The following is a 27,643-nucleotide window of genomic DNA, read 5'->3' on the forward strand; positions in this document are numbered from 1 at the left end:
TAAATTACATTTGAACAATTTTTTAAAGAATTTTGCTGCACCATTTTTAAGGTATCCCTGAAATTAGTGTTTTAGATCTGTTTGCACCTGTTTAAAACATTCATCTACAATTATATAAGTTATTCATTCAGTGAAATGCTCTATGATGTACAGCGGTGGCCAAAATTATTTTTTTTAAATAAGGGAAATCAAGAAAATTAAACTAATGTTATCTTAAGCAATAAGATTGCAATAATCAATATCTAATATGAAATCCTTTGTTCTTCAAAACTTGCTGGATCCCCCTGGGTGTGGAGTCAAAAGGACATATGCAGTACTCTGTTGTCACTTGCTCAATCCACGCCTGCTTGATTGTTTCCTGAAGATTATGGACAGAAGTTCTCAATTCACTTGAGAGTTCCCTAGTTTTAGGCATTTTTGTATAGAAGTGGACGCCCTGGCTTCAGAAAGTAAAAGTCCTGCCACATACTTGCTCCATCCATTAACTTAACCGACTGATTCTAATCAGCACAATTCTCCAGCCAGATAGACTCAAACTAATTAATGACATCACCTGATCTGTGCACAGGAACAAATATAATACAGGCCATACTGTATATCTGGTTCATTCTTTTGGTCACCACTGACTCTAGGTCTGGTTTTTCAGTAATCATCAGATCAGGTATAATTAACGTACACAACAGTGCTATTTAATTAATTGGTCAGGAGGTCTTGCTGAATTTTCCCAGGTTAAATCACAGGCGTATTTTAATGCACTTATTCTGAAACATTTATCGTTCCTATAGTATCAGCTTCTTCGGCGCTCCTGAGCAGTGTAACAGGAAAGAGATCGTCTTCTTGTCTGTAGATCGCAATCTCAAAGCCCAGCGATGCCACAACCATCTGTATTTAGGAATCCAAGAAAGCAAAATGGACATCCGCTCTGTGAGGGTGTCTGTGAGCTTCTGCATGTATGGGCAGGAACAGGCCAAAACTAAATTAGGGAGAAAATCAGGAGGGGGAAAATGAAGTGAAGTTTTCTGTGAAGAGAAATTTATTCACCATCTGCAGGAACCTCCAGTGATTTAAACCTGGAACTAAGTGCTTTCCAACAATGTCAGGAAAGATGAGTTTATACTTTGTTTTTCGTGATTTTTAAAAAATTACTTTTTATTCTCTCTCGACAAAGCAAGGCCAGTGACAGGATGACTGTTTACAGCTGCTATAATGTACAGTAAGTTAGGAAAGGGGCTAACTTTTTGTGGACAATCTACAACATCCAAGTGACTATATATGGATAAAAACCTGTTATCACTACAGCTCTTTGGATTTGTATCTAAATCAGATTTTATCAGTTGCTTGTAAGGAAAAAAAATGCTAATAACAATGTTCACATATATATATATATATATATATATATATAAAAAGCTGGAAATCAGTGATTGTCAGAAAGCCCATTGTTCTCCCATAGGTTTTTTTTATTCATAATCTTTTATATAAACAGTTAATTGTTAAATAATTTACACACAGCAAGATTTATTTTTATACCATTCAACATAACAGTTTTCTGTACACATCACTGCTTGGCTCTCCTTGAGGAAGAAAAACAACAAGAGTAATAAAGCGGGATTTAATCATGGCACTTTTGATCCGATATAGTTGCTTCTTTGTCACAGAGCTTGTGATTGTAGTTTTATATACACACAGACCAGTGTGTAAGTAAAGCAAAACTGATGGCATGACCAGGGATTCGTCTTGTGGTTTTGTGTGTGTACATGTTCCATATGTCACAGGTTTGTCAAAGTGTCTGACAACACATGATGAGGAAAAATGATGAGAAAGAGAACGATGTGAAACAGTGGCGAGGTGAAGTATGTTTTAGAATTCAGAAAATCCTGATTTAAGAATCTCTATTTGAGATTTAGGAATTCTGAATGAGCCTAATGGTTGCTTTTTCATTTTTATCCCCACTGGAGTTCGGAGTCTAAACGAGATAACAAGTAATGAACGTCTCACCCAAAAGGTTATCAGTCGATACACCCCAGATTAAAGATAGGTATAAATGAGATTAGAGAGCATAACAGAGGAACAGTAGTACAGAATTGGGTGCTATTAAATGAATAAACATCAATTTAATATCATGAGCCTTTATTTATTCTCATAATACAGTAGATATTTCTGAGTGTTCAAAAGTAATTTTAGAATGACGACTATCTTAACTGTTGCTTAAAGTAACATGGAGCTAATTCTGTGTTAAGGTTAAATTTTTGTCTAGTTTATTTATTTTTTATTTAGCTTCTATTATTTTTTTTATTTAGCTCCTTTTTCATGTTGTTTTTACCTTCTTTTTTCATTTGCTTCCAGTTGTTATCAAACAAATATTATGCATCATAATAGGTTTAATTAAAAAAAGTTATAATCAACATGCAATATCTAAATTTTTATACTTTATTGGGCAGGGCCTAAATGGGTGAAGAAATATTATATTACACAAAGTGTTATGTTCATGTTCTAGCTTCTTGCTGCCCGAGGTTTGGTTCATGTTTAAAGGCTAAGCTCAATATTTTGGGTGAAATGTGTCACTTGTTAACTTCATCAGCCTCTTAAACTAAAGTTAAACATTTAAATTTGATGTAACTTAGATTTTTCCTCATTGAATCATTATTTTATTAAACTTATAAAAACTTTCAACCCAATAAGACCTTAAAGAACCTCCATCAATCTTTTTCAGTTTTCATACCTCACTGTGGAGAGAATTTCGTATTATACAATGCACAAAAACATACACACGTACAAAGGTGAGATCTGTGATATAAAATACGCAGAAACAGACAGCAATGATTTCATGGATGGCAAACAAGCGGCTGTACACGAAAATGAGAAACATCCAGACTGCGGTGACCAAAAGGACGTCCCGCTTTTTTTTCCCTTTCAAAAAAGACTATATACACTTTTAATGCAAATTTCATTTCATAATGTACAAGAATAGCAAAACAGTTTACAGTCAGAAAAGTAGTTTAAATTTTTTGCCCCGCCCTGTTTTTTTGGCTAAAAAAATAGAAATGAACATCTCTAATAATGTAATACTTTTTTTCTTTTTCTTTTTCTTAATAACAATAAAATACATACAATGCCTTGTCTTCAGCCTGTCACACTGCCAGCTCGCTTTCTTTAAAAAAAAAAAAAAAAACAATAAAAAAAAAACAACACAATAATAATAAAAAAACGATCTAAACTTAAAATTAAGTGCTGTTTGTTTGTGGGGAATCTACTGCTTTCTTCAGTATAACTTAGTTTTCAGATTTTTGTTTTTTTTTTCTTTTCCTTTTTTAATTTTCTTTGTAAGAAACAGTTCAAATTACTACACATCCCAGTTTTCTTCTGAACTAGGATGAGTGATGAGATAAGGACTAAGCTAAAGTTTAGATGGGACTGATCATCCATTTTGCTGCATTAAAGCAAAAAAAGCCAAAGCAATTCCAAGCAGAGACAAGTTCAGGTTTAAAAACAAAACACAAGGGGAAAAAATAAAGAAAGGAAAAAAAGAAAAAAAAAAAAAAACATGAATATCATTCACATATACCCATACAGTAATATCGAGCCAAGCAGATGAAACTGGGAGGATGGGGGAAACAAAGAAAACAAAAAGCAACAAAAACAAACTTTAAAAAAAAAAAAAAAAAGTCTAACCCTTTAAAAGTTCACCTTTCTCTCAGACTATGCATTTAAAAACCCCAAAGATGCGGGTAAATACTCCAGGAAGTGTCCCAAACAACGCTCTCCTCTCCATCTGGAAGGAACGCTTTAAGTCCAGGGGAGTCTGATGCCTGGGTTTGGTTTAAAGTCTGTGCAAGGCACTGTGGGTAAGGGCCTTTAGGCTACACGATGCGCCATGCGCTCTTCACTTGTGTCGCTAGAATCCACCAGAAAAAATAAAAAGAGCACAACAAATTTCTAGCATGATCAAGAGGCTAAGGGAGCAAGCAGAGCCTCCCATGCTCGAGCCTTCCTGAGAATTCATCTTAAGCCGAGATTTGTTTAAAGGAGGAGGAAAAAAAAAAACCATGAAAACTTTTTGGCACACAGGATTGTCCTAGAAGAGCTAACCCATGCACAAGGGGAGGCGTTGAGCGTCCATCTCCCCCAAACCCATAACAACGCTAGCAATAACTCTCCATTTTCACAGTAAGGAAAAATACATATATGAAACAGACAAAAACATTTACCAGGAAACACATTCAGTTCACACAAGAAAGGGAACTATTTTCATCATGACATGACAAAGGGATTCCATATTGTGTCCAAAATAGAGAAATAATTTGACACAAACAGAACAAACCAAGAGTGTAAAAAGCTTATGCTGGATTTCTTTGTATGTGTCCAATGACACTTTTCTTTCATCACTCACAGCCACAGTTTTTTTTTTCTTTCTTTATTTCTTTTTTTTTTTTATAAAGTTTAATGTGTGAATATGATGACTGGTATCGGTTGAGGTTGTCAAATTGAATGTCCTTAATTCACAAAAAGAAAGGAAAACTCAAGTTGTTTTTAACATAACCTCCATCCACCTGATCTACAGCATGTGTGTCAGTACCACGGACAAGATTGCTCGGAACATTTTCATTCACTGAAAAAATAACCAAAAAATGTATTTACTCCAAATTCACTTACAGTGGAAGTCTATGAGCAGTTTATAGTTATCTACTGTGTTAGGGACATATAAGACAGTTTCACCTAAGTGGCTCGTGTGAAGTTTTATTTAGATTCAATATGACAGTAATGTTTTTCCACGTTCCAGGTTTATGAAAAGTAGTTCAGTTCATAAATGTATCCTACAAAAACTGTTTCTAAGGTGTGACCAAAGAGCGTGACACGCAGCACTGCTTTTAAGATCAATAGTATGCTGCTCATGTTCTGATGTTTAATCCGTTTCCTGCTCAAAACTTTAGTTCCAACTTGGATTAGTTCAAAATTTGACAAAAAAAAAAAAAAAACATTAAGCAGAATTTATAGCCATAGTTTTATGTAATTTGTTTATATATGACCTCTCATTAAAGAGTTATAGAGTATTACCGTAAAAAAAAAACAAATAAAAATGTTGGTGCCCCTGGAGAGTGGACCTAATGACTCAGCCTTCTTTGTTAGTCTAGACTTCCATTATAAATGAGCTTGGAGTTAGCAAATTATTGTATTCAATCCAGTGAAATGCACTGAAATCATCATCAGTTGTAATCACACACACGCTACAGGCTAAACTTGAGAAGGGGGCGCTCAATCTAAAGTGTACTCTCTTCTAGAGACCCTGTCCTACAGTAACAGGTTACTTTAAACACCGAACGTGATTAATCACAGAATGATTTAAGATGAACTTTGACATGTCCTGGTGGAAATATAAATTTTACATTTCAATTAGGTCCCATTTCAGTGGCTTCATCAATAAATATACGTGGTGTGATCAAGCGAAACGATCTTTTCCCCTGAAAGGAAAAGAAAAAAAGAAATCTTATGTTCTAGTTGTGGCGGCAATCATTAAACATCCCCTTAACGTCGTTAGCTGAATAACAGGCAATGTAGAGAGAAAGAGAGAAATACGTCTTCCGCTTGTCTCACTCACTCATCGTCATTATCGCTTAATCCTGTATTCAGGGTCACGGGGGGCCTGGAGCCTATCCCAGGAGATTTAGGGCAACGAGGCGGGGTACACACTGGACAGGGTGCCAATCCATCGCAGGGCACTCAGATATACACACTACGGGCAATTTTGAGAACACCAATTAACCTAACCTACATGGCTTTGGACTGTGGGAGGAAACCGGAGTACCCGGAGGAAACCCACCAAGCGCAGGGAGAACATGCAAACTCCATGCACACACAGACGGGAATCGAACCCGGACCCTGGAGATGCAAGGCGACAGTGCTAACCACTACATCACTGTACCGCCTTCCGCCTGTCTATAATCTGTAAATTACTGAGGTAGACTGTGTCCAAAATATTAAAAAATATAAGTGTTTTTGTATTTTTTTTAAACTAAGCATTTCTAGACCGAGTGACTGTTCAGTCATAATACCTGCTTCTCTATATGTATCTGAACTAAGATGTACCCTGGGTTAGATAGAGTAAAAATAAATATGTCAAACATCAGAAATAGGTCATCTTGTTGAAGAAACTTTCACACACCTTCATGATAATAGTCTCTAGAAAGCAGTGAGGAGTTTATGAGTCTTTAGACTGAGAAGGTTAGAAATATTAAATCAGAAAATCTGCATTGTTAACGCCTGGACTAAGTTTAAGTTCATGAAAGTTGACGGTAATGCTAACTTCAGGGTTTAAACTCTGCTAGAATTTGTTCGCCACACTAGCAGTTATGTAAGTTACTACGTCATGAACACCAACTGTAATGGTAATCCGTACATCTGGGTTTAATGCTCTGCTAATCTTTAGCCACTTTAACAATAGTGGAAGTCAGAAGGGCACAAACGCCAACAGTGAGTCTAGTGTCTGGTCACTCTACTAGTTCCTCTTAGCCATGTTAGCATTTAAGGAATTCAGAAAGACAAACAGTAGTGCTAAGTCATTGTTTCATATCCTGATAGGTTCCATTTGTCATCTACCAAGTTAGCCATTGCTTTACTTGTATCAATCTTGTATCACCTACTTAACCAGCACAAAAAACAGACATGTTCTCCAACAACACAAACTATAGAAGTACATTTCTAAAATCTTCTGAACAAGGTTTGACAACATCCAGTGACTTCAAGCAAAAAGCAGCCTTCTCTCATGCATCTAGTCTCTGTATAATTTTTGCTTGATAGGTGAGGCCACTTCTTCTAGAGTCCTCCATATATCCTTAATTTTTGCACAAACCAAAGACATACCAAAACATCTGTAACATTTGTCCCCACACGCCATGTGACATCTTGGTTAAACTGAGAAATCTATGAAGCTCAGTGGAATGTTTTGATGTCTGCTGAATGATTTGATTACAACCTCATGTATCATCATCATCCAGTCTCATGACCACCACACAGTCCTCAGAGATGATACCACTCCTGCTAATATTTACTTTTTACTATTACTATTTAGTACCTATGTTTGACACCTAAAAATTAAAAAGATGTTCTGAGGTAATAAGTTGTCATATGGATAAAGTGAAGATAAGAACAAATATCTAACATGTGCTGATAGTATTTTGTAGCCTGTGGTGGTGTACTGTTTAGGGTGTGGCATTTGTCACAGTGGCTAGTAGCTCAGCTGCTAAACATTTAGCTAGTTAGCATCATTTTCGAAAGCATTATGTACCTCAGGTGGTAGACTATTTAGCGATTTTGGATGTAGCGCTTGTGATGCTGCCACCTTACTGCTTCGTTTTCTTTTTAGAATATTCAACAGTTTTTGACAGAAAACATTTAATGATTTCTTTCAGAGACTTTTGTAAGTTTGGTTAAAACCCTGAAGTTATTTCCTGCAATAAACTGGATATTGAGCTAAACACAAACACAGTGAGTCAAAAACAAACCAACAACACAAACAGATGTTAGCTAAAAACTGGGTTACTTTTCTTTCTTTTCTTTTTTTTAAACAATCTGAGGTCTCACTGTCTCTCCTGCTTTAATTAGCGCCCCCTAGACGTTCTGTTACTAATTACAGATATTTCCTGTGAAAGTGTTGAGTAGTGTAGTATTCTGTTTAATGGGTGAGTGAATGTTTTAAATAAAAAGACACTCATTATTGAAAAATATGGTATCTGCTGAAGACATAAAAAATGAACTATGTACAAGATTTTCAATGTTGCCTCTATTATATATATATATATATATATATATATATAAAATATTGACATCTCATCAATATTCTATATATCGTATATATTATATATTTATACCCACTGGATATCAAAGCAGCAGCTTTTTGGTCAGTCTTGAGGAAACGCCCCTGTCCAATCCTTAACTGTTTTAAATATCCTTCAGTCATTAAAAATAAGGATACGAGCAAAAACTAAGAAAGAGGTGAAGGAAAAAGCCAATAAATTAAAAACGCATTCACCAAACACCAGAGCGGATTGGCGAAAAGGATCAAGGACCCTCAAGAAGTAAAATCCTCCTCAGCATGAAGACGATGTTTGTTCTCAGAATAGTCTGTATCATCCCTCGTTCATCAACTCCTCCAATACAGTCTTATAAGTCATTGTTCAGAGGAAATGGATATTCTCTTTGTTTTGTAGGCCACTCAATAAAGGCCACGATTTGAAACTCAGAATATTATATATATATATATATATATATATATATATATATATATATATATATATATATATATATATTTAAAAAAATATATATAGGTTGAGTGGGAAAAGAGGTTAAGCTGAAGCAGCCTTCTGGTTTTCAGAGGTTCATATTCACAGTTTTTAAATTATTTCTCCATCGACCAGGAAACTTGGCAAAATGAAAGGAGATGTAAGCAAACGGCGATTTGAATGAATCTGGAGAAAAGACGCTTTGCAATCACATCGCCACAGCAGGAAGGAAGTCCAAAAAACAAACAAAAAAAAAAACGAAAAAGACCTGAGATCTGTTTTTAAGGGCCTCTGAAAAAAGATTACAATTTAAAACTAAGAAAAACAAGCAGATAAACAAATACAGAGCAGCGCCATGAGGAAATGTTATGAAGGGCTGGAGCGAGGCAGTGAGAGAATTCGGCCATTTTTCTTGCCCCCGTTCATGTGCGTGTAGGGCACGTGCTCGTCGTAGGGGCCGCTGTCACGCATGAAGCTCCCTTCCTCTCTCTGGTTATATGAGGACGGGTCCAGCGGGATGCTCTCCATGTTCTCAAAGTCCATGTCGAACTCCTCGCTTTCGGGAGGTTTGTTCTCCTCGCTGTAGAAGAATGAGAGCTCCTGGAACGACGGATGAAGGTCATCTTTCAGCATCTCAATAATTTCTGTGAAGGTGGGACGCATCTTCGGGTTGTACTGCCAGCACATTTGCATCAGGCTGTGCCTAAGAGAAAGAGTGATCATGTATAAAACACACCAAAAATATCATGATCATGTTTGTTGGCGTTGTTGGGTTTTGATGGAAAAAGCTTAAATAAGCGTGTACTGGTGTTTCATGGGAGGAGATTCAATAACTTTGTTCTGGTGTTTGATAGAAAGAGCTTAAATAATTGTGTGTTGATGTTTGATGAGAGGAGGTTAAATAAGTGTGTTGATGTTTGATGGGAGGAGCTTAAATAAGTGTGTTGTTTGATGGGAGGAGCTTAAATAAGTGTGTTGTGTTGTTTGATAGGAGGAGCTTGCATCCTGATTGTGTTTTTGTTAATTTCCTGAACCTACATTCTCTCAGCACAGTTCTCCGGCCGATCTAGATATCCTCCATCCATGACAAATTTGAGCACCTGCTCATTGGAAAGACCCTGATATGGCTGCTCGGCCAATGTACTGATCTCCCACAGGACCACGCCGAATGACCTGCAAAAACACACAGCAGTATAAAAATACGTTTCCACATTTAACCTGAGTGCACCGCCTTCACAGTGGTACTGGGTGCCGTCAATAGTTTTTATGGAAAATGTTCTTATCCCCTTTAAAAAACAAAACGCACCAGCAGTCTGAGTGAGCAGTAAATACTCCGTCCTTCAGCGATTCAGGAGCCATCCATCTGACAGGCAGCAGGCCTTTCCCTCCTTTACGATAATAATCCGTCTCGTAAATGTCCCGGGTCATTCCGAAATCTGAAGAGAACAGTGAACGAGTTTATCTTTACACTTAGCTTGTATGCTGTTTGGAGTTAGCACGTTTAACATGTTCAGCATGTTTTCTCCTGTTTAAGCTACTGATATTCTCTGCCATACCTCCGATCTTCACAGTGAGGTCTTCGGCCACCATGCAGTTACGAGCGGCGAGGTCTCTGTGCACAAACTTCTTTGCGTTGAGGTAGGCCATGCCGTCTGCAATCTCTGAAGCCATCTGGATCATGTCGCTGAGTGTGGGAGGATGACGGCCAGGATTATTCTACTCATGGGAACGAAAATAAAAACAACAGACAGTCAGAAAGGCAGACAGGTTTTTAGAAAAGTAAAGAATATAAATCATGCAAAGAAGTCGGAGAGAATTCATTATCATTATGGGTAAACATATGCATAAGTCTATGTCTTATTTTTTTGTATGCCTGTGCACCCCGTGGGTGTGTTTCTCCATTTGTGCAAAATTATGGTGTCGCTCTTGAAATGTGTCTTTTTCGGCCTTTTGTATAGTACTTCGATAGTTTCGTTAAATTATGGTGTTAATTTGTTTTGTCTTAGCTAGTCAGTTACTTTGTTAATTTTTGCTGATAAATCACGTAGTACGTATGTAGCACCTTGGTATAGAAGAAACTTTGTACACTGTGTGTATATGGTTAGAATAACAAAAACCTACTTGACTATGTGTTCGTTTATGTGCACTCAAGTTTGCAGATGTTCTGTATGTGTACATGCGAGTGCATTTATTCCTGCTCATGTGCATGTTTGGGTATGTGGTGTGTGTGTGTGTGTGTGTGTGTGTGTGTGTGTATATACGCGTCTATGTGCATCCATATGAGTGTATCCACATGCACATTGCATGTGTTTTTATGTAGTGCATGTTTGTATGTTTTTGTTCATGTATGTTTCCATTTGGAAGTCCATATGCTTGCGTGCGTGCGTGTGTGTGTGTGTGTGTGTACCTCAGCGTCAGGTCTGAGGCCACGCAGATAGCTCTTCAGATCTCCATGTGTCATCAGTTCCATCACCACCAACGTTGGCTGTCCTTTCGATACAACACCCAGCAAGCGCACCTACATGCATATACACACAGACACGCACAGACACACACACACACACACACACACACACACACAAAGTGTAAGTAATTACCTCTACCAAATCATTTCAATACAAAGAGACCTTGTTTATGGGAGAGCAACAGCGCTGTCTAGTGGCAGCCTCATGTAAAAATCTCAAGCTGTAGGTTGGTGCCTTAAGTTCTCAAACTGTTTTAGAGAATATTATGGTTTGTATCAGTCAGGTTCATTTTTTATTTATTTTCTATAAAGTAAAAAAGCATTACTATATGAAGTAAATGCAAATATTACTCCACACATGAAAAAGGTGAGCATGGCCAACTTCAAAATATTGACAAGGCGAACAAAGTAAGGAATTTTAACCAAGAAAATATTCCTTGTGCACAAGCAAGAAGTAAATTATAATTGCATGAAATTAATTTATTCCCTACTTTAACTCAAAAAGTAGAGAACAGCAAGGTTTTTAGGCACTGCTCATATCACCATAGCAACAGGTCAAAACTTGCCATAGCTATATTGGTACTGTAAATATTGGCACCTGTGCTACAGATCAAATAAACATACATTTTTTTTAAACAAATAATAACAAAATTAATACATTTATTACATTTTAAACTAATATTTTCCAAGACTTTTAATTTAATGCCCTGAAAAAAACTAGAAGATAAATGAGTTCTCCTTCCTTTTTATTTCCCCCCCGTCATGTTTTTGTAGCTCCTACAGTCGAATATTCAACATAAAAATATCCCAAATAAATAACACTCAAACAATGTGAATTTTCAGCGCTGTGTTGAAATCGTACTCACCACATGGTGGCAGCTGAACGCCTTCATGACTGAGGCTTCGTTGAGGAATTCGATCCTCTCGCGCAGACTCGCAGATTCGTTAACAGTTTTGACGGCCACTCGTGTCTCCGACTCTCCTTTGACGATCTCTTTAGCGATGCCCTCGTACACCATGCCGAAGGAGCCCTGACCGAGCTCGCGCAGGAGTGTGATCTTCTCACGTGCCACCTCCCAGTCATCAGGAATGTACACTATTACATTATTAAAAAAACAACAACTAAATAACAGTGATTAAATGGCGGACATCAAAAAAGTAATCTAATAACGTGTTACACCCAACACTGTTTAGATTGATGTAAATTATTAGCATAATTCATTTGAGCAAAAAAAAAAAAAAAAAAAAAAAAACCCTCATACTAACTATGAAGGAGTGGACATATGGTTTGGGGCTACTTTGCTGCAGAAGGGCCGGGTCAGATCACCATCATGGAATCTACTATGAAATATTAATCATACCAAATTGTGCATGAGGAAAATGTGAGACCAACTGTCCAAATTGAAGTAGAAGAGAAAGTAAATCTTGCAGCATGACAATAATCCAAGGATTCCCTAATCCACTCCACCAAGGAATGGTTTAAAAGAAAGCAGAGTACTGGAATGGCCAAGGCAAAGCATTAACCCTACTGAGATGCTGCGGGGTGATTTGAAAAGAGCCGTGCATGCAAGAACAGACCCAAACAGAAGATAAAAGAATTCTGCAATGAGGAGGGGTGAAAACCTTCTGCAAGTTGATGTCAGAAACTGGTAGACGATTATAGAAAATGTGCCATTAAAGTTATTTTAGCTAAATGGGAAATGGTCCCAGGGCGCTCTAACTTTCCTTCGTTAAATAAGTGAATTTGTTGTTTTGCAAAGGTGATGCAAGTATATCATTTGTATATAAACCAAAAATGGAAGTATGTTCATTTATTTGTATTTTTGACAATTTATTTGTACAGTTTGTACTACTTTTACACCTGCTACAAACATTTCATTTTTCCTCTTTAGTTTCTCCTTGATTGACCTTGACAAAAAATGTAAAATCCTATGATATTAATACGGGTGAAATTGACTCACCATCGTTTGCACTGATGTACTCTGGGTTTGACGAGGCGATTAAGGGGCCCGTGGGTCCTTCGGTTTGCCTGCAGAGATACAGAGAGTTTAAATAATCGGTTTTCAGGAACTAACCTTAAAAGTGTTACGGGTCAGAGGGGCAGGTACAAGACACATACTTCTTCCTGAGAATAAAACAGACAGCGCTTCCAACGAAGAGTGTGAGGATGAGCAAAATCACAGGGCCGATGATGATCTTCACATTCATCAAGTCTGAAAAGGACACAGAGTTTAGAGACGCTCCAAATTCACATGATTGTTACGAGAGCAAAAAAAACTAAGATTTTTGGCTGCATGTGAGACAACTAAATAAATGAAAGACAGGCAAAATTCACATGTATGTATTCATTTAATGAAATCTTACTGTCCGGCACGTAGAAGTAAACCGGCTCGGTCCAGGATCCGTTTCCTGACAGTGAGGTGGCACGGATTCGCACGCTGTAGTTCCCAGGATGTCCAACTCTCAATTTACAACCTCCAGTCTTTTCATAACTGATCCTCGATACACAGAGATGCATCTCCTGTGTGTGTGTGTGTGTGTGTGTGTGTGTGAGAGAGAGAGAGAGAGAGAGAAATAGAGAGAGAGAGAGAGAGACAGTGTGATGAAATGATGACATTTAATAATGTATATGCGTGTGTGTTAACTGCACTGACCTCGTTATCAGACACCCGATGGTAGCTGACCTCATACAGGATGATCATGCCGTTGGGGGATTTGGGCTCTTGCCATTTGATGTACACAAACTCGGGTTCTTCAGCAAGGATCTCAGGAGTAACAGGACCCATAATGTTGTCTGCTTTAGCTACCAAAAACAGAAAACAGAAGCCTAAATATCAAGACAACAATCAACGGGATTGTCTCACACGCAGACCGGGACGGTATTTTTTCTGGACTAGGATTTGACAATTAGCTGACAAAACGGAGCATTTAGCTACAACATCCAGGTTGCTATGAAAAACACAACAGTGCATGTTCTCTAGATATGTTCTAATGATGATGGGGAGGTGAGGTTACCCGCGGGTAGGGTGCGGGCACTGACGAAGGTGGCGACGCTACAGAACTCCGGGTCGTCTGGGTGGTTGCACGCCTGGATCTCCATCTGGTAGCTCGTGAAATGATGCAGGTTGGAGATTATTACAAATTCTTTGCCGACGACCTTCAGCACCACCTTTTCCTCTGGCGTCGGGGTAGGGGAGGAACCATTGGCCAGAGGGGGCGGGGTGAGGATTGAGGAGAGAGTGGAGTTAGCCACTCCCACTGAGCGGCGACGACGCTGTGATCTAAAGATGGAAAGAGCGAACGTTATCGTACTGTTAGCTCGACTGACTCACTGTGCTGTGATAAACTTGCGTGTGTTGGTCACAGTGAAGATGCACGTGCTTGCAGGTGTGTTTGTAGCTGTGCACATGTCAGTCTTAATGAAATTGATTTGAGGCAGAGTGATTCGACTTGATCAATCTTGACCCTCCTCATTATTTTGTGTTCTTACTTGGGTTCGAAGACCTCATTGTGGATGTAGTTCTCGAACGTCTTGCGGAAGTCGCGCTCCTCCGCCTCCTTTTTCAGCTGCGCCTCAGTTTTGGGGCAGCTACAACACTTTTTGTTCTGAGTCTGATTCTCAGTCTGATTCCACTTCAGACTGACGTCCGGGCTGGGGTTTGTGGGACTGCGAGAGGGAAGCTTCATGCCTGCAGGGGAGAAGAAAAAAAAACTCTTTACTGCTGCCATGACAACATGAAAAAGAGTAAAGGCAGTGCAGTAACGTGCAGCTCTAATGATATTGTAAACCTTCTCAGAAAAACTAAAGGAGACTCAGACCTTTCTGGCAGTAGTCAAACTTATACAGCTCGCTGTCCTCCCCTTGTTTCTGGTACGACACACGGTAGTGTGTAATGTTCCCATTAGGCTCTGTGGGAGATTTCCATTTCAGCCTGATCTTATGTAAAGGGAGCGAGAAAGAGGTGGGGTCCAGAGGAACAGAGGGTCCTGAAACCCAAACAATTGAGAAAAAAAGATTTTTTACTCAATTCTTATTAAAAGAATCCTAAAACATATATTCGTAATCCTTTAAAATAAACCCCGGAAACATCATCAGGTACAAGTATCGGAATTCTGTCTCAGCAAGTACCCAAATGGACATACTCATGCTTGGCTCGAGAAAAAAAACGGTATTTTGGTGCCTCCCTAAATTAAACGTTTTTATTAACATTATACTGCAGTGAAGTTAAAAAAAAGAAAATAAAAATTAAAAAGGCACTGACGGCTGGGGCTGGTGCGGACATAGATGATTTTGCTCTTGGCTCCTTGGACCTGCTGATCATCAGAGACAGACAGCTGTGTTTTCACCATGATGGCATACTGTGTCCATGGCTTCAGCTGCACCAGAAGAGCGCCAGGGTCACGCTTTGTGTCTGGCGTCCTATCTGGTGCCTCCACGTCTATGATCATCCAACTGCTAGAACCGCAAGCATCCTGTCCGTCATACTCAGTCACATTCTGATACGGACTGGAGAGAGACAGAGAGAAATAAAAACAAAAGACACGGTGGAAGAGAGAATGAGCAAGAGCGAGAGACAGACCATGATGGAAAGAGAAACAAACAGTTAGGTTGCCCTGTTCTAAAAATGCATTTAAACACACACTGGCTGCTGCAGTGTGTTATATTTGAACCCCTGTAAGACACTCACGCTTCTTTATAAAGCACCACGAAGCCCAGCAGGTCTCTGAAGTCACGAGGCCAAAATTGCTCCCACGTGATCAATATGTGTTTGGCCATCGTGCGGATGCTGGTGAAATTCAGAAGCTGGTTTTCACCTAAGAGACATAAAATTAGTGGTGAGAAAGATGAGAGTCTCTGCATGAGTACTCTAGAAGTACCTGCTACACAAAATAAAAAAAAGTTAAAAAGAACAGAAAAATTTGCTTCAGCTTGTATATTTAATGTAGATCTAAAAATTGTGGCCAACTGTTAAACGACCAATTCAGCAAATAATTAATTCATAAATGTCGTTGTTTAGCATGTATAGAGTTATAAAATGATCTATAAAATGATCTACATTACATTTCTATTATATTTCATTTTAATATATATATTTTTTCTATTTCTATTATCTATTCTTTAACTTTTTTTATATTCCTATTTAATTCTAATACTTTTTTCCCTATTTATCCTTATTCTTATTGCTTTATATTATGTAAATAAAATTTTTTTTTTAATTCTCTTATTTTTTGTAATATTGAGGTCAACAGCAGTCGTATAAGCATTTCACTTCATATCATACTGTGTATGACTGTGTATGAGACGAATAAAATTTTAATTTGATCAAAATAAATAGTAATAAAATGCACATACATTAAAATTAGTACTTTTAATAAAACTTTTTTTTTTTTTATAAAATGCACATCTAATGCATTCTATTTAAACAGTCATAACTATATCTGTACATTTTGTTATCAAATGATAAACTGGGTAAAGACGTGAGCATACAGGAGGCCTGATCCCCATTGGTGCGAAGTCCGATGTCGTTCTGGACTTTTCGTGCTTTGGTCCCCGTCACTTCCTCCATCTTGTAGATCTCAGACAGGCAGAGTTTGGGGTTGTGGTGGAAGAACATGCGGCCCTGCAGGATGGTCAGGTTGTGTTTAGACCAGTCCCATAGCTGGCGCAAGTTCTGATTATCCAGGGAGTAAAACGTGTGGTTGCTACAAAAAAAAAGGAACACAATAACACATTTATACTAAAGGAGTAAAAACGCCATACAATTCCTAAAATCACATTTATAATAAGTGTGGTATAAGAAGAATACAACTTCTTGTTACATGCTGTTATTGGAAAACCATCAAGTCCAGGGTGCATCGCTGATGGTGCTGTCGACCCCTAAGGGTTTTAAGTTTCTAACAAATGCTAATGCAAGAACCGCACCAAAAAAACTGCTTAAATTATATTTAATAACACCGTCCTTATTTATGGCTACCGTCCTTACTTAAGTAAGCCGCAAAGATATAGTGATTTTTTAAATATAATAATAATAGACAAATAATTGTAAAAAAGAAAAGAATTATTATAAAAACATATAATCTGTTTTTTAATAAATACACCTTGTAACTGGTGTCAAATTTCTGTTCTGCTGTGGCGGCAAACAGGACGCATCTCACCCGACACGTTTCTCCTCCCACTCATGAATTATCTGCAAAGAGGAGCGTTTGTGAGCATGTGTGAGTTGAAGTAAGCCATACCCGATTTGCGCGGCCTCTCCGCGGATGAGATGAAGTTTCCGGAAGAAGGACAGCGAGATGAGGGCGAAAGACCTGCGGATGGTCAGGCTGCCTGTGATCTCTTCTAACTGACCCAGGTTTGCCTCCAGCTCTGCTGCAATGTTGTCTAAGTAACAGAGGAAATATTTTAACATGCTTAATTCCACATTGATTCTTGAGTATCTCAGTGCAAACTTTATTTCCTTGCACAGTAAGAAGGAAGAAACTGAATTTTTTTTTCTTAATTAAATTAAAGATTTTTTGGGATGCGATGGAGCCCCAATGTGTGTATATATTGATTAAGGGCGTAAGACCGATTGTTGAGATCAGAATATAAGCCGCAGTGAAACATTTGAATGATGCAAAGGTTTTAAAGAAGACTATGTGATCATTCACAGTTGTTCCTGTAAACATTCAGCGAGTGGAACACCTGATCATTGAAAATTAAGGAATAAGTTGTGAAAGAGACGCATCTGTCTATGGGAACTGTAAACACAATCATTCATGAACACCACTTGCACATTACAGGAACTCGGCTGGGAGGTATTGCCACGTTTATGTATAGTCCTCATCCCCCTACAGGCCATTCCACATGATGGGGCCATTAAAGGAGGAGGCCAGCTCTTTAAAGGCGAAGCAGCCTGGCTCTGTTGACCCGAGTATATGTTTTACCTTGATGGTATCGCAGCACTAGTGAAATGCTGGGATAAGTGCATTAGTGTAACAGGGGATTATGTAGAGGAATAAAGAGAAAAAACTCTCAGAACTATCATCTTTTTATTCTGCACAATTTAAAGTATTATTTTGACTTGAACGCCCCTCGTATTAATATGTGGATTAACTAACGAAGAAAAATAACCACAATAAAATAAATTGAGAAAGTTCATGGGCAGGGGTAGCTCAGTGGTTGAGGAATTGACCGATTGTTCAGAAGATTCAAGGTTCAAACCCCAGCACCACCAAGTTGCTGCTGTTGGGCCCTCGAGCACCTTGGCAATTAACCCTTAATTGCTGAGATGTCCAATAAGATAAAAACGCAAGTTGCTCTGGATAAGTGCGTCTGCTAAATGCCTATAATATATGCACTTCGTCATGCTCCCGCTTCTGATGTAGCATCAGCTACTGTACAATGAATCTCAATTCCCATGAAACCCAGAATCTCTCACATCAGACTCAAGTTCAGAGATTTATAACATCTATCTTGTACAAGACTATCTGAGTTAGAGATGTTTTCCTGGAAAAACAAATGTTGTAAACAGCACTTACTGCCACCACGGATCTTTATGGTGAGGCTGCCATTGAGGACGGTGCAACCACGCAAAGCCTGAGCCGCCGTCACAGAGTCGATGGTGTGCACACCGGTACACAGCTTAGGGCAGAGACCGGCACACAGAGTACAGTTTAACCTGAAACAGATACAAAACACTCTTTCTTTCTTTCTTTCTTCACTTGAAAAAGATTAAAGACAGGCCATGTGAGAATTGTTTCTAGATATTATAACACGAGTGAGAATAAGATCTAACTTGTTTTAAAGATCATTCAGAACAATAAACACAACTTTAAATGGTTAATAGTATGACATGATGCTTTAAATAAATTTGAATTTCTAATTAAAAAAAAAAATTTAAATCAATTGCTATGAAAAAAAAAATTATTATACTATAATAAAACGGTTTCTGGGTGAAAACGTGGGCTAATAAAATTGGATAAACATTAATATTTGCAAAATAATAAAAAATAAAAGGTCGTATATTTGAGTAACTATGGTAAAGCCTTAATCTTAAAAATAAGTCAAAAGAAAGGAATAAATGAACATTTTAGAGATAGATAAAAAGATAGCTGCACTTGGTGAAACAACAACAGGGAAAACTGTGTGTGTGTGTCCGTGTATGTGTATGTGTGTGCCCGTGTATGTGTGTGCCCGTGTATGTGTGTGCCCGTGTATGTGTGCGCCCGTGTATGTGTGCGCCCGTGTATGTGTGCGTGTGCGTGCCCGTGTATGTGTGTGTGCGCCCGTGTATGTGTATGTGTGTGTGTGTGTGTGTGTGTGTGTCTGTGTGTGTGTATGCGCGCCTGTGTATGTGCGTAATGAGAGCTTATTAGTGAATGCCTGCCAGGCAAAGGTGGCTGCAGCAGAAAAACAACCAAATTACCAATTTCCGAATCCTTGGAATAGAGAAATCCAATCAAACCACTAAAACCAACAGACTGCATGAAAAAAAAAAAAGAAAAAAAAAAAAAAAAGAAAGAAAAATAAATAACTGAAATCATGAAAGGGCAAAAGAGACAAAAAAAAAGCAAAAGAAATTACAAAAGAAAGTATGAAAGACAAAGGAGTAATAAATGAAAGATTTGTTAGAAAAAGTACAAAGAGCAAGGATAAAAAAATAAACATTTGAATGAGACAAATAAAAACAAATAAATAAAGAATATATAAATGACACAAATAAAAGACTAGACAATAAAGACAAAAAAATGAAAGAAAAGTTCATATAAAAAAGGCAAAGGAAAAGCAATAATGTGCTAAAGGTCAAAGTAACAAATTAAATTAAATAAAAAAATATGAAAGAAAAAAAGGAAAAAAGTTTCATGAAAAACACAGACAATAAGCAAAAATTAAGGTTAAAACAGAAGAAAAAGGAAGAAAATTATGAAAAAGAAAATGGTCAATTTAACATGTTTAATAGATTTCACGATAATTCAGATTTGATTTCCTCAAGGGTAGTTTCGCTGGTTGAAAGGTTCAGGAATTTGTACAAGAACTTATTCTCATTGGGGAGCGTTTTTCTCATGGTTTCCAACCGATTCACAGTGTGTGTAAATGAAAAGGTGTTACTCACGTTGAGTCCAAGGTGGTGTATCCGGAAGGGCATTCTGGGATACATGCTCCATCGTGGATGACATACTGGTGACAGTCTTTGCTCTTCGCCTGCTTGCAGTGGTTGTGAAGTTCCTGACAGAACTGGTAGGAGACGCAGCGCCACCCTTTGAAGGTGAAGTAACCAGGAGGACATCGTTCCACGCAGGTGTCTTCATGCAGGAGGTGACGACATGCCACACACGCCCTGGCACTGCCCAGCTTAGAGCATCCGCCTAGACACTGATCATGACAGCACTCATTGGACAAGGTGCAGGCACGATGTTTACACACAGCAGGACAAACTGAGGACAGAGAAAATACATACAAGTCTTTTATTATTATTATCATCAATAATACAATAACTTACTATTAAAACACATTTAACACATATATAGCACAGTTAGTTTTTAGAATGTATAACAATATTAAAAATAAAGGTAATCTGTGAGATAACTGATTTAGTGACTTATTTTAAAAAGGATTCAAACTGTGATTTAATCCTGGGATTTATTACAATATCTAAAAAGTAAGAATTGCAGTTACGATTTATTATAATATTTAAACAATGAAATATAAAAAAACAAACCATACAAATAAATTAATGAATACTGAGTTGATATTTAGAAATTTCTGGAGTTCTTATAAAATTAAAACACATTTTCATAATATGCGATGTCTGGGATTCAGTTGCTTTTAGACCTTCGAAAAATGTGGAAAAAAGAGTGAGAAGGGAGAGGCAGGATAAGAGAATGTTCAGCATACTCGCAGGACTTTTCGGTGTTCGGACTGCGAGTGTTTTTGTCTGCAGTGTGACATCAGCGTTAAACCTGCCCGACTTTATTAATGTCCTATAAGAACCCTGCATCAAGTGACACTAGGGGGCCCCATCAGAACAACACAAACCCCCTTTGGTTTTTAGCAGCATGGAGCTCCACCTGTCTGAAAAGCAGGACAGAGGTGAAGGAGTTCAAGACGGATGAAATCTGTCCTGATTGGACAACTGGACAGCAGAAGACTGGGGCGGAGGAGGCGTCAAAAACAAAACTGGGAGGGGGGACGGAATGGGACAGGACTTAACCCTTCATAAGGGCTTATTATTCATTTCAGTTTATATGAAAAAAGAGAGAAGCCTGTGATTCATTTCCTTAAAAGAGCACTGCCTGTTGCTTTCCTGAGATTTATTACAATATAAAAACAACAACAAAAAATGCTGACGCTAAAGACTCCTTCAATAAATGTGAAAAACATCTAGACAAATCTGTCTTCACCATATCAACAATTTTGGTGTGTTTATGTGAAGCGACCTCGATAGTTCCTGTGAATAAGCTGTTACCAGAACAATAAAGCGTTAGAACAAATCTGGTATTTGCAGTGGCATTACTGTCAGTGCTGCTGTTAGAAAAAATTAATCAACAGCTTCTGACCAGGCAGAGTCCTCAAGTCAACAATGTCCTGGTGTATAGGATGAATAATGCAGGCCAACTAAAGGAGCGCTAACTGCAGAGAACATATGATATGCATATGATCACTTCTTACAAGAAAAAAAAAAAAAAAACAACGATCGTGTCTTAGCACCTAGGTACTGAGATAATATGGTATCAGCTGCTCCCTGCTGATTCCCATCTGCAGTAAATATGATTAGTGATTATGTTGCATGTAAGCAAATGTTTACCGTCAGTCAAACCTCTTATGATTTCACAGGTTCGAAAGGAACTATTTAACTACTGGTTAAACATATGTTGTTTTGTGCCTGATGTCATGCATTTTTATTTTATTTTACTTTGTGCTCTTGTGTCTAATTTTCCTGTTATTTTAAGTTATTTTGGATTTTATTTAGTTTTCTCATTGCACAGGCAGGATTTTTCTGCTTTTGTGCATTTTGTGGGCCAAAAAAACTAAAAAACATTTTACACTCCCCACGTAAATGTCTTATCCAATCCTGAGAACGCATCGAGCAAACAGCGTCTTTGAACTCTGTCGCCCCTGTTCCCTTCTCACGGTCACTCCCTCTCTCACGCGCGCGCGCACACACACACACACACATAGAAACAGAGTCTGTGAAGTTCCACTCCGGAGTTTCGAAGCAGCCCGAGATCCGCCCTCACCCTTAACCAATGTATTTGCTGTCCATGGAAGGCAGCCATTCAATGGCCTCTGCTAGTGTGGAGAGAGATCCGCCCCTCATTAACCCCTCACGCGCTGACGTGCGAGCGAGCGGGCGCGCGCGCGCGCACATACATACACAAACACACCTCTCTGCGCGGAACAGACGAGACAAACCCATAAGACGGGACTATAGCGGTACTGAAGTGCCCTATATAGCTCATATAGTGTTACACCTCTTATACCCTTGCGACTCCCCCTCCGAAAAAAAACCCAAACCATCCCACCCCCCACACACACACCCAGACCAGCCCTTCAGGAGCAGAGTGACACGTATCTGCACTCAGTAACGAGTCACACTTCTGTTCACGCTGCATGCTCGTGTGTTTCCCTCTCGATTAACGCTGCAGTATTTACACTCTGTCTCCGTCACACGGATGTTCGGCTCGGGGGAGCCGCGTCTCCGGCTCAGGAACATAAACCTGGCCCTTTAACTGTGTCAACAGTTAACACCACATGATCCCACACACAAGTCGCTCCAGCAGAAAGCCCACGAACGCACGAACGAACTCTTTCTCACACACACACACACACAGACGTACTTAAATAAGCACAACTGATCAATATGAAACATGGTATGATATATATGATAATACAAAAACTAGTGATATTGCAATAAAAAAAGAAACAAAAACGAACAAATAAAATGATTCATTCCTTACCTTTGATTACTGACCAATAACTAAAAATGGATTAAATCCATTTTTCAAAATTAAATCAAATCATCAAATTAAATATTAAAAATAAGATAAAATAGTAAATTTGTATATTTTTTTCTCCCCCTTAATTTTAGTGTTGAACACTACATATTATAGTTTTTAAAATTTAAAACTAATTATTGATTGATTATTGTCTAGTGGTCAATTATTAAACAATTAGTTATTTGTATTATTTCTTTTAAGTATAAATTCTGAGCAGAGGCATCTTTTATAATACAATCTGCTTTTATTGTTACTTATTTACTTCCAAGGTTTTTAAAAATAATTTTTTAGCTAAAATCTTTAGCTATACCGCATGTCTCCAAAATTTACAATTTGGACATTGTTCTTGTGCACACGTTTAAGTACAGATAGTAACAAAGTTATGAATCTTAATATGTCTACATTTATGGGGTATATAAGATCACATTGCTTAGAACAAAACATGAACTTATTTTCTTACAAAATAAGTCTTACTTTTTGTTAAAGACATTGTAAACATTAGAAAGCCTGTGGAACTGACGGTAGAACGTTTCAGGCAACAGTAGAGAACAAATCTAGCACTAATTAAATACTGGAAAACTGGGACAAAGAAGTTATTTGACTGAAGGTAAATTAGCTGAAATGAAGAGAGGAAGTCATCAAACGAGCTTGCTAATGTTATTTGTTCATTTAAAGTAGCTAAAGTACGTATCAACTTGCCGACCTGTCAGAATGAAAATGCTTTGTTGCTAAAACCAGACCGGTTTCTGATTCACTCATTTGTTGTCAATCTAATTAAAAGGTAAAGGTTTTTAATTCACTGGTTGATTCAGTGACGTATCAAGTCTTTGTGTGGCAGTTCATGTGGCAGACTGACTCCACAATTTTTTTTTATTACTTTTTTTTAATATACATGCAGTTGAACCTGTAAAATTTTGCCCTGCCTTTATAATCCTTTAGGTGGTACGCTCTAAACCAATCACCTATTAAAAATTTGTTCAGGACTGTAACAGGAAAAGAAATTAATTAGGTTATTTATAAAATCATGATACTAACAATTACAATACAAATCAAATTGCCACCTAGATACTGTGATACTGTATTGACTGTTCCTCAGGGGGGAAAAAAGTCCCTCACTTTAATATAAACCTGTAATGAGATTACCAACTTGTGAAGTGAAACATTTTGCACTGCAGCTTGGGAGTACCAGAGAAAGCCCTCACAGGTACTGCAATACTGTAATACTGCACGATATTTCACCATAGTAGCGGCACAGCTAGTTAATCTATAGGGAAAGACATGAAAAGACTGCAGATGCAATCTTCAGGATGTAAAGCGTCCAAAACTCAAAGGAGGAAAGAGTTCACACTGTTAAAGCGTGTTCGCTCACTGCACTTCTAAGCCTGGTTAGTTTGCAGTGAGCTGCCAGCTTTAGTTACAAAAAACATCAGTGTGATGTGAGACAAAAGCGCAGTGAATAATCAGTATATTTCACACAGTCACACAGCGTGACAGAGACATTACTTCTGTGTCATCTATCAAAATCATGACATCCTCAACATTCTATGCAAAGCACGGAATAATCGCTCTCTACCCGAATGACAACTAACCTCCTAAGACACACATTCTGAATGCCCGATGGTCTCATACACAAACTTTAAGACCTTCCACTTAAGTGTAGGACAGACAGAGATTAATATGCATGTGATTGTGTCTACCTGTTGGTGGTCTGTATTAAAGTGTGTGCGTGTGCGAGTGAGAAAGAGAAGAGCGTGTGGCTTGAGAACGCACAACACAGGAATGAACCATAGGCCTGCTTGAACAGGTTGTGGGAGTGTCTCTCCCTCACACAGATACACACGCACACATATATACAAGAAACAAAAGTAACGCACATTTATGGTAACTGCAATTCACCATTGCTATAAACCTTTATTAACTCCTCACTGGGATTTATGCTAGCTAAAGACAGAGACTAATCTTTAAAAATAAGTGAACATCTAAGCATTAAATAATTGTTTACTAAAAGTAAAGGCACTGCAAACAAGAAAACAATACACAGCTATGCAGAATATCAACATTTTCATTAGACTGTGTTGGAAAATTACGAAGAAAAGATTAAGATACAAATTCACTAGGACTTCCCTGTCATATCGAAGACTGTCATAAAGCATAGCCTCGTGCTAGCTCATGCACTAGGAAAAATGCTACTTTCCCCAATTCTGTTTTTTGGTTTCTGAAATTTAACTGGTTAACTCTTTCAGATGGACAGTTTTAAATTATCCTATAATAATAATAATGTTCTATATTGACAGTTTGTTAGTTTGATAAGCAGTTATGCTTTTTTTGGTGCGTTTGCAAATTAGCATTTTACTACTATGCTAACTTGAGAGAATATTTACTATGACACTAGTTTTCGCATTAGCCTATTCATGTTTTCATCACTGTTTAAACAAACACTGATCTGCTTAAAAATTCATCAGAAAAAAAATATTTTATTCCGGATATCACCCTAAAAAACTAAGCTAGCATTTTATGAATATACAAATAAAAAAGCGTGTAAGATCAAGGCCATTATGGTAAACTCGACTCGCTGCCGGGTGCTTCGAGTATGAATAATCACGTCTGGTTCATTAAGAGTAGAATCGCTGGTGAGGTGATTCACCAAATGGACGCATCATCAAAAACAACAGGTTCCGGTTTCCACTAATCTTCCTTTCTACCTTTTTTTTTTTTTTTTTATAAAAAAAAGTCTTACTTAAATCGCATTAAGAAATAAACAGTTCCTTTAATCCACGATGAATCCATAGATGATCTACTATTTTCCAGATAGAACTCGTTACTGTTATTGAAACGTTAAAGCAGACGTCATGTGTACTTTACTGGACTGTTTCTATAATGGCTTTTCACACAGTTCCAGCTTGGGGCTGTTTAGTTAAAGTGCATTCAGGGTAACTCCTCATGGAAGTTTTGAGTTTTACTCAGCAACCAAGTTTACATTGTTTACACTGTTGGCAAAGAACCAATAATTACTCTTCTTTATGAAGGCAACAACACATTGCTGTAATGCTAGTCACAGTTTGTGTGTTCGCCTGTTCCATGAAGATGATTAAAAAATGTTTAACTTATGTCGGGACAATTCTAGGTCATCAGCCTGTTTACTGGTCTATTAGGCAAATTTAAAAAAGTAAATTAATTACTTTTTATTAATTAGGGTAGCCTATTTCTTTTTTTGTAATTTTGTAATTTTATAACTTTATTTTACGATTTGCCATCATGTATTCTATTCCACTGGTTTGTGGCAATCAAATAATTTGAGTCTTTACTAAAAACCTAATTGAGTTTAGACTGCTTAGTACACCGTTTGTTAAAATTAGATAAAAAATCAATTATTTGTCACATGAAAGCACAGGACAATATTATATATATATATATATATATATATATATATATATATATATATATATATATATATTCCCTCTCTGATTGTGACTTCAAATCTATATATTTTGTCCTTTTCCTCCTAATTTTCTTGTTAACTTAGTCATTGCCAGTTCCTCAATCAAATGACAGCTACTAAGCAAGAAGGGTAAAGCCTGTTACGTGATTATCTCAGGAGGTGTGTGAAGCCAGCCAAGTGCATCGTTTTAAACCACTGCCTCAAACAACGTTAGGGGTATCATAAGACTCCTAAGAAAAGGGCTTATTGATATAATTGATATTGCCACCCCTTGGCTGTGGCATCATCATGATTCAAACTCAAGATCTTAGACACCTGGAATACATTTTTTGTTGTTGTTTTAATTGCAAATTAATTCAGCAAATGTTGCATCATGCCTTCTTAAGTAAATAAAAGAAAGACTAAATGACAGCATAATTTGAATATACTGTAAGATACTTTTATTCTAATCGACTAATTATTGATTCAAATCATTTAACAATTTTTATGAATCAAACAAGCACAGCCACAATGATAAGATAGGGCTCACTTCCAATTTTCCTCAGATAAAATAAAAGCTGAGTAAATACTTATTTTTATTTATTTTAATTCACTTTAAACGCTCGACTGTTTGTCTATCAGAGTACTAAAGAGTAATGCTTTTCTACCTAAAACTGATACAACAAGGGGAAAGATTACCTCCTGCTTTTTAATTGCATATTTGTTAGTGAAATGTGTCTTGTTCTGCATGTCACGTTTTCCTTATTCCTACACTCCAAGCCTCGGGCAAAGGTCTAATATCATCATCGTCTGCTTTACGCGGGCAAATAAGGGGCAATCAGGCTTGAGTTAAAAAAACTGATTAGCTATCAGCAAACAGGGAACAAACACGACATCACAGCCAATCAGGACGCTCCAACAACGACCGAGTCATGAGTTCCTCTCAAGCTGAGCCGAGTCGAGGCTGATGCAGAAAAACAACATGACCAGGTCAAATTAATTCATGAAAAAAAAGAGACAGCTCTGATAAAAGGTAATGAACAAATAAACAGATACCCCAGGGCCGAGGTGAGTCAGCTGGGTTAGCGTTTAGGCTACTTAACTCAGAGCAGCTGCAAAAGACATGACTCATATCTCGACCTTACCCTTTGGGACGACTGTGAGTGTTTTATAGATTGTTTAGACGAAAACTAAAGGACCTATAAATATTGTTTTGCTCATTTAAGAGCTTGAACATCTAAGAATGCATCTGTGAAGGACGTAATACCTTTCAAACTTAAAAAATATGTCCAGGGTTAGCTTAGCTAGAATTAATCTTGAAACAACCCTAAGGCTAATTTACTATTACATTAAATTGTACGTTTACAAAAAAAATGCATCACACAGCTTTCGAAATCTCAGTTTTTTAAAGAAGCTGCACGTTTCTACACTAGGACACAAACGCTAAGTAAAGTTTCTGATTAAATCTTCTTATTCTCTAAAATTACATCAATACTAAAACATAAAGGC

The 27,643-nt window shown here is 37.7% G+C and overlaps 1 protein-coding gene across 1 annotated transcript in view; it reads right to left on the minus strand.

Annotated features, from left to right (window-relative positions):
- Positions 1-1,443: 1,443 nt before the first annotated feature.
- Positions 1,444-27,643, minus strand: part of insrb (insulin receptor b) — a 72,988-nt gene continuing 46,788 nt past the window's right edge. Inside the window, exons 3-21 of the mRNA XM_053512545.1 lie at positions 19,833-20,154; positions 18,259-18,398; positions 16,975-17,119; positions 16,226-16,440; positions 15,426-15,552; positions 15,000-15,244; positions 14,557-14,724; positions 14,228-14,426; positions 13,753-14,018; positions 13,392-13,540; positions 13,102-13,258; positions 12,857-12,950; positions 12,699-12,766; positions 11,604-11,833; positions 10,681-10,791; positions 9,830-9,989; positions 9,580-9,709; positions 9,312-9,446; positions 1,444-8,976 (exon numbers count right to left, since the gene is read on the minus strand). Coding sequence (XP_053368520.1) covers positions 8,640-8,976; positions 9,312-9,446; positions 9,580-9,709; positions 9,830-9,989; positions 10,681-10,791; positions 11,604-11,833; positions 12,699-12,766; positions 12,857-12,950; positions 13,102-13,258; positions 13,392-13,540; positions 13,753-14,018; positions 14,228-14,426; positions 14,557-14,724; positions 15,000-15,244; positions 15,426-15,552; positions 16,226-16,440; positions 16,975-17,119; positions 18,259-18,398; positions 19,833-20,154 — 3,398 coding nt within the window. The 3' untranslated portion in view covers positions 1,444-8,639. The remainder of the gene's footprint in view (positions 8,977-9,311; positions 9,447-9,579; positions 9,710-9,829; positions 9,990-10,680; positions 10,792-11,603; positions 11,834-12,698; positions 12,767-12,856; positions 12,951-13,101; positions 13,259-13,391; positions 13,541-13,752; positions 14,019-14,227; positions 14,427-14,556; positions 14,725-14,999; positions 15,245-15,425; positions 15,553-16,225; positions 16,441-16,974; positions 17,120-18,258; positions 18,399-19,832; positions 20,155-27,643) is intronic.

Source organism: Clarias gariepinus, chromosome 15 (genome assembly GCF_024256425.1).
Source record: "Clarias gariepinus isolate MV-2021 ecotype Netherlands chromosome 15, CGAR_prim_01v2, whole genome shotgun sequence".
Lineage (NCBI taxonomy): Eukaryota > Metazoa > Chordata > Actinopteri > Siluriformes > Clariidae > Clarias > Clarias gariepinus.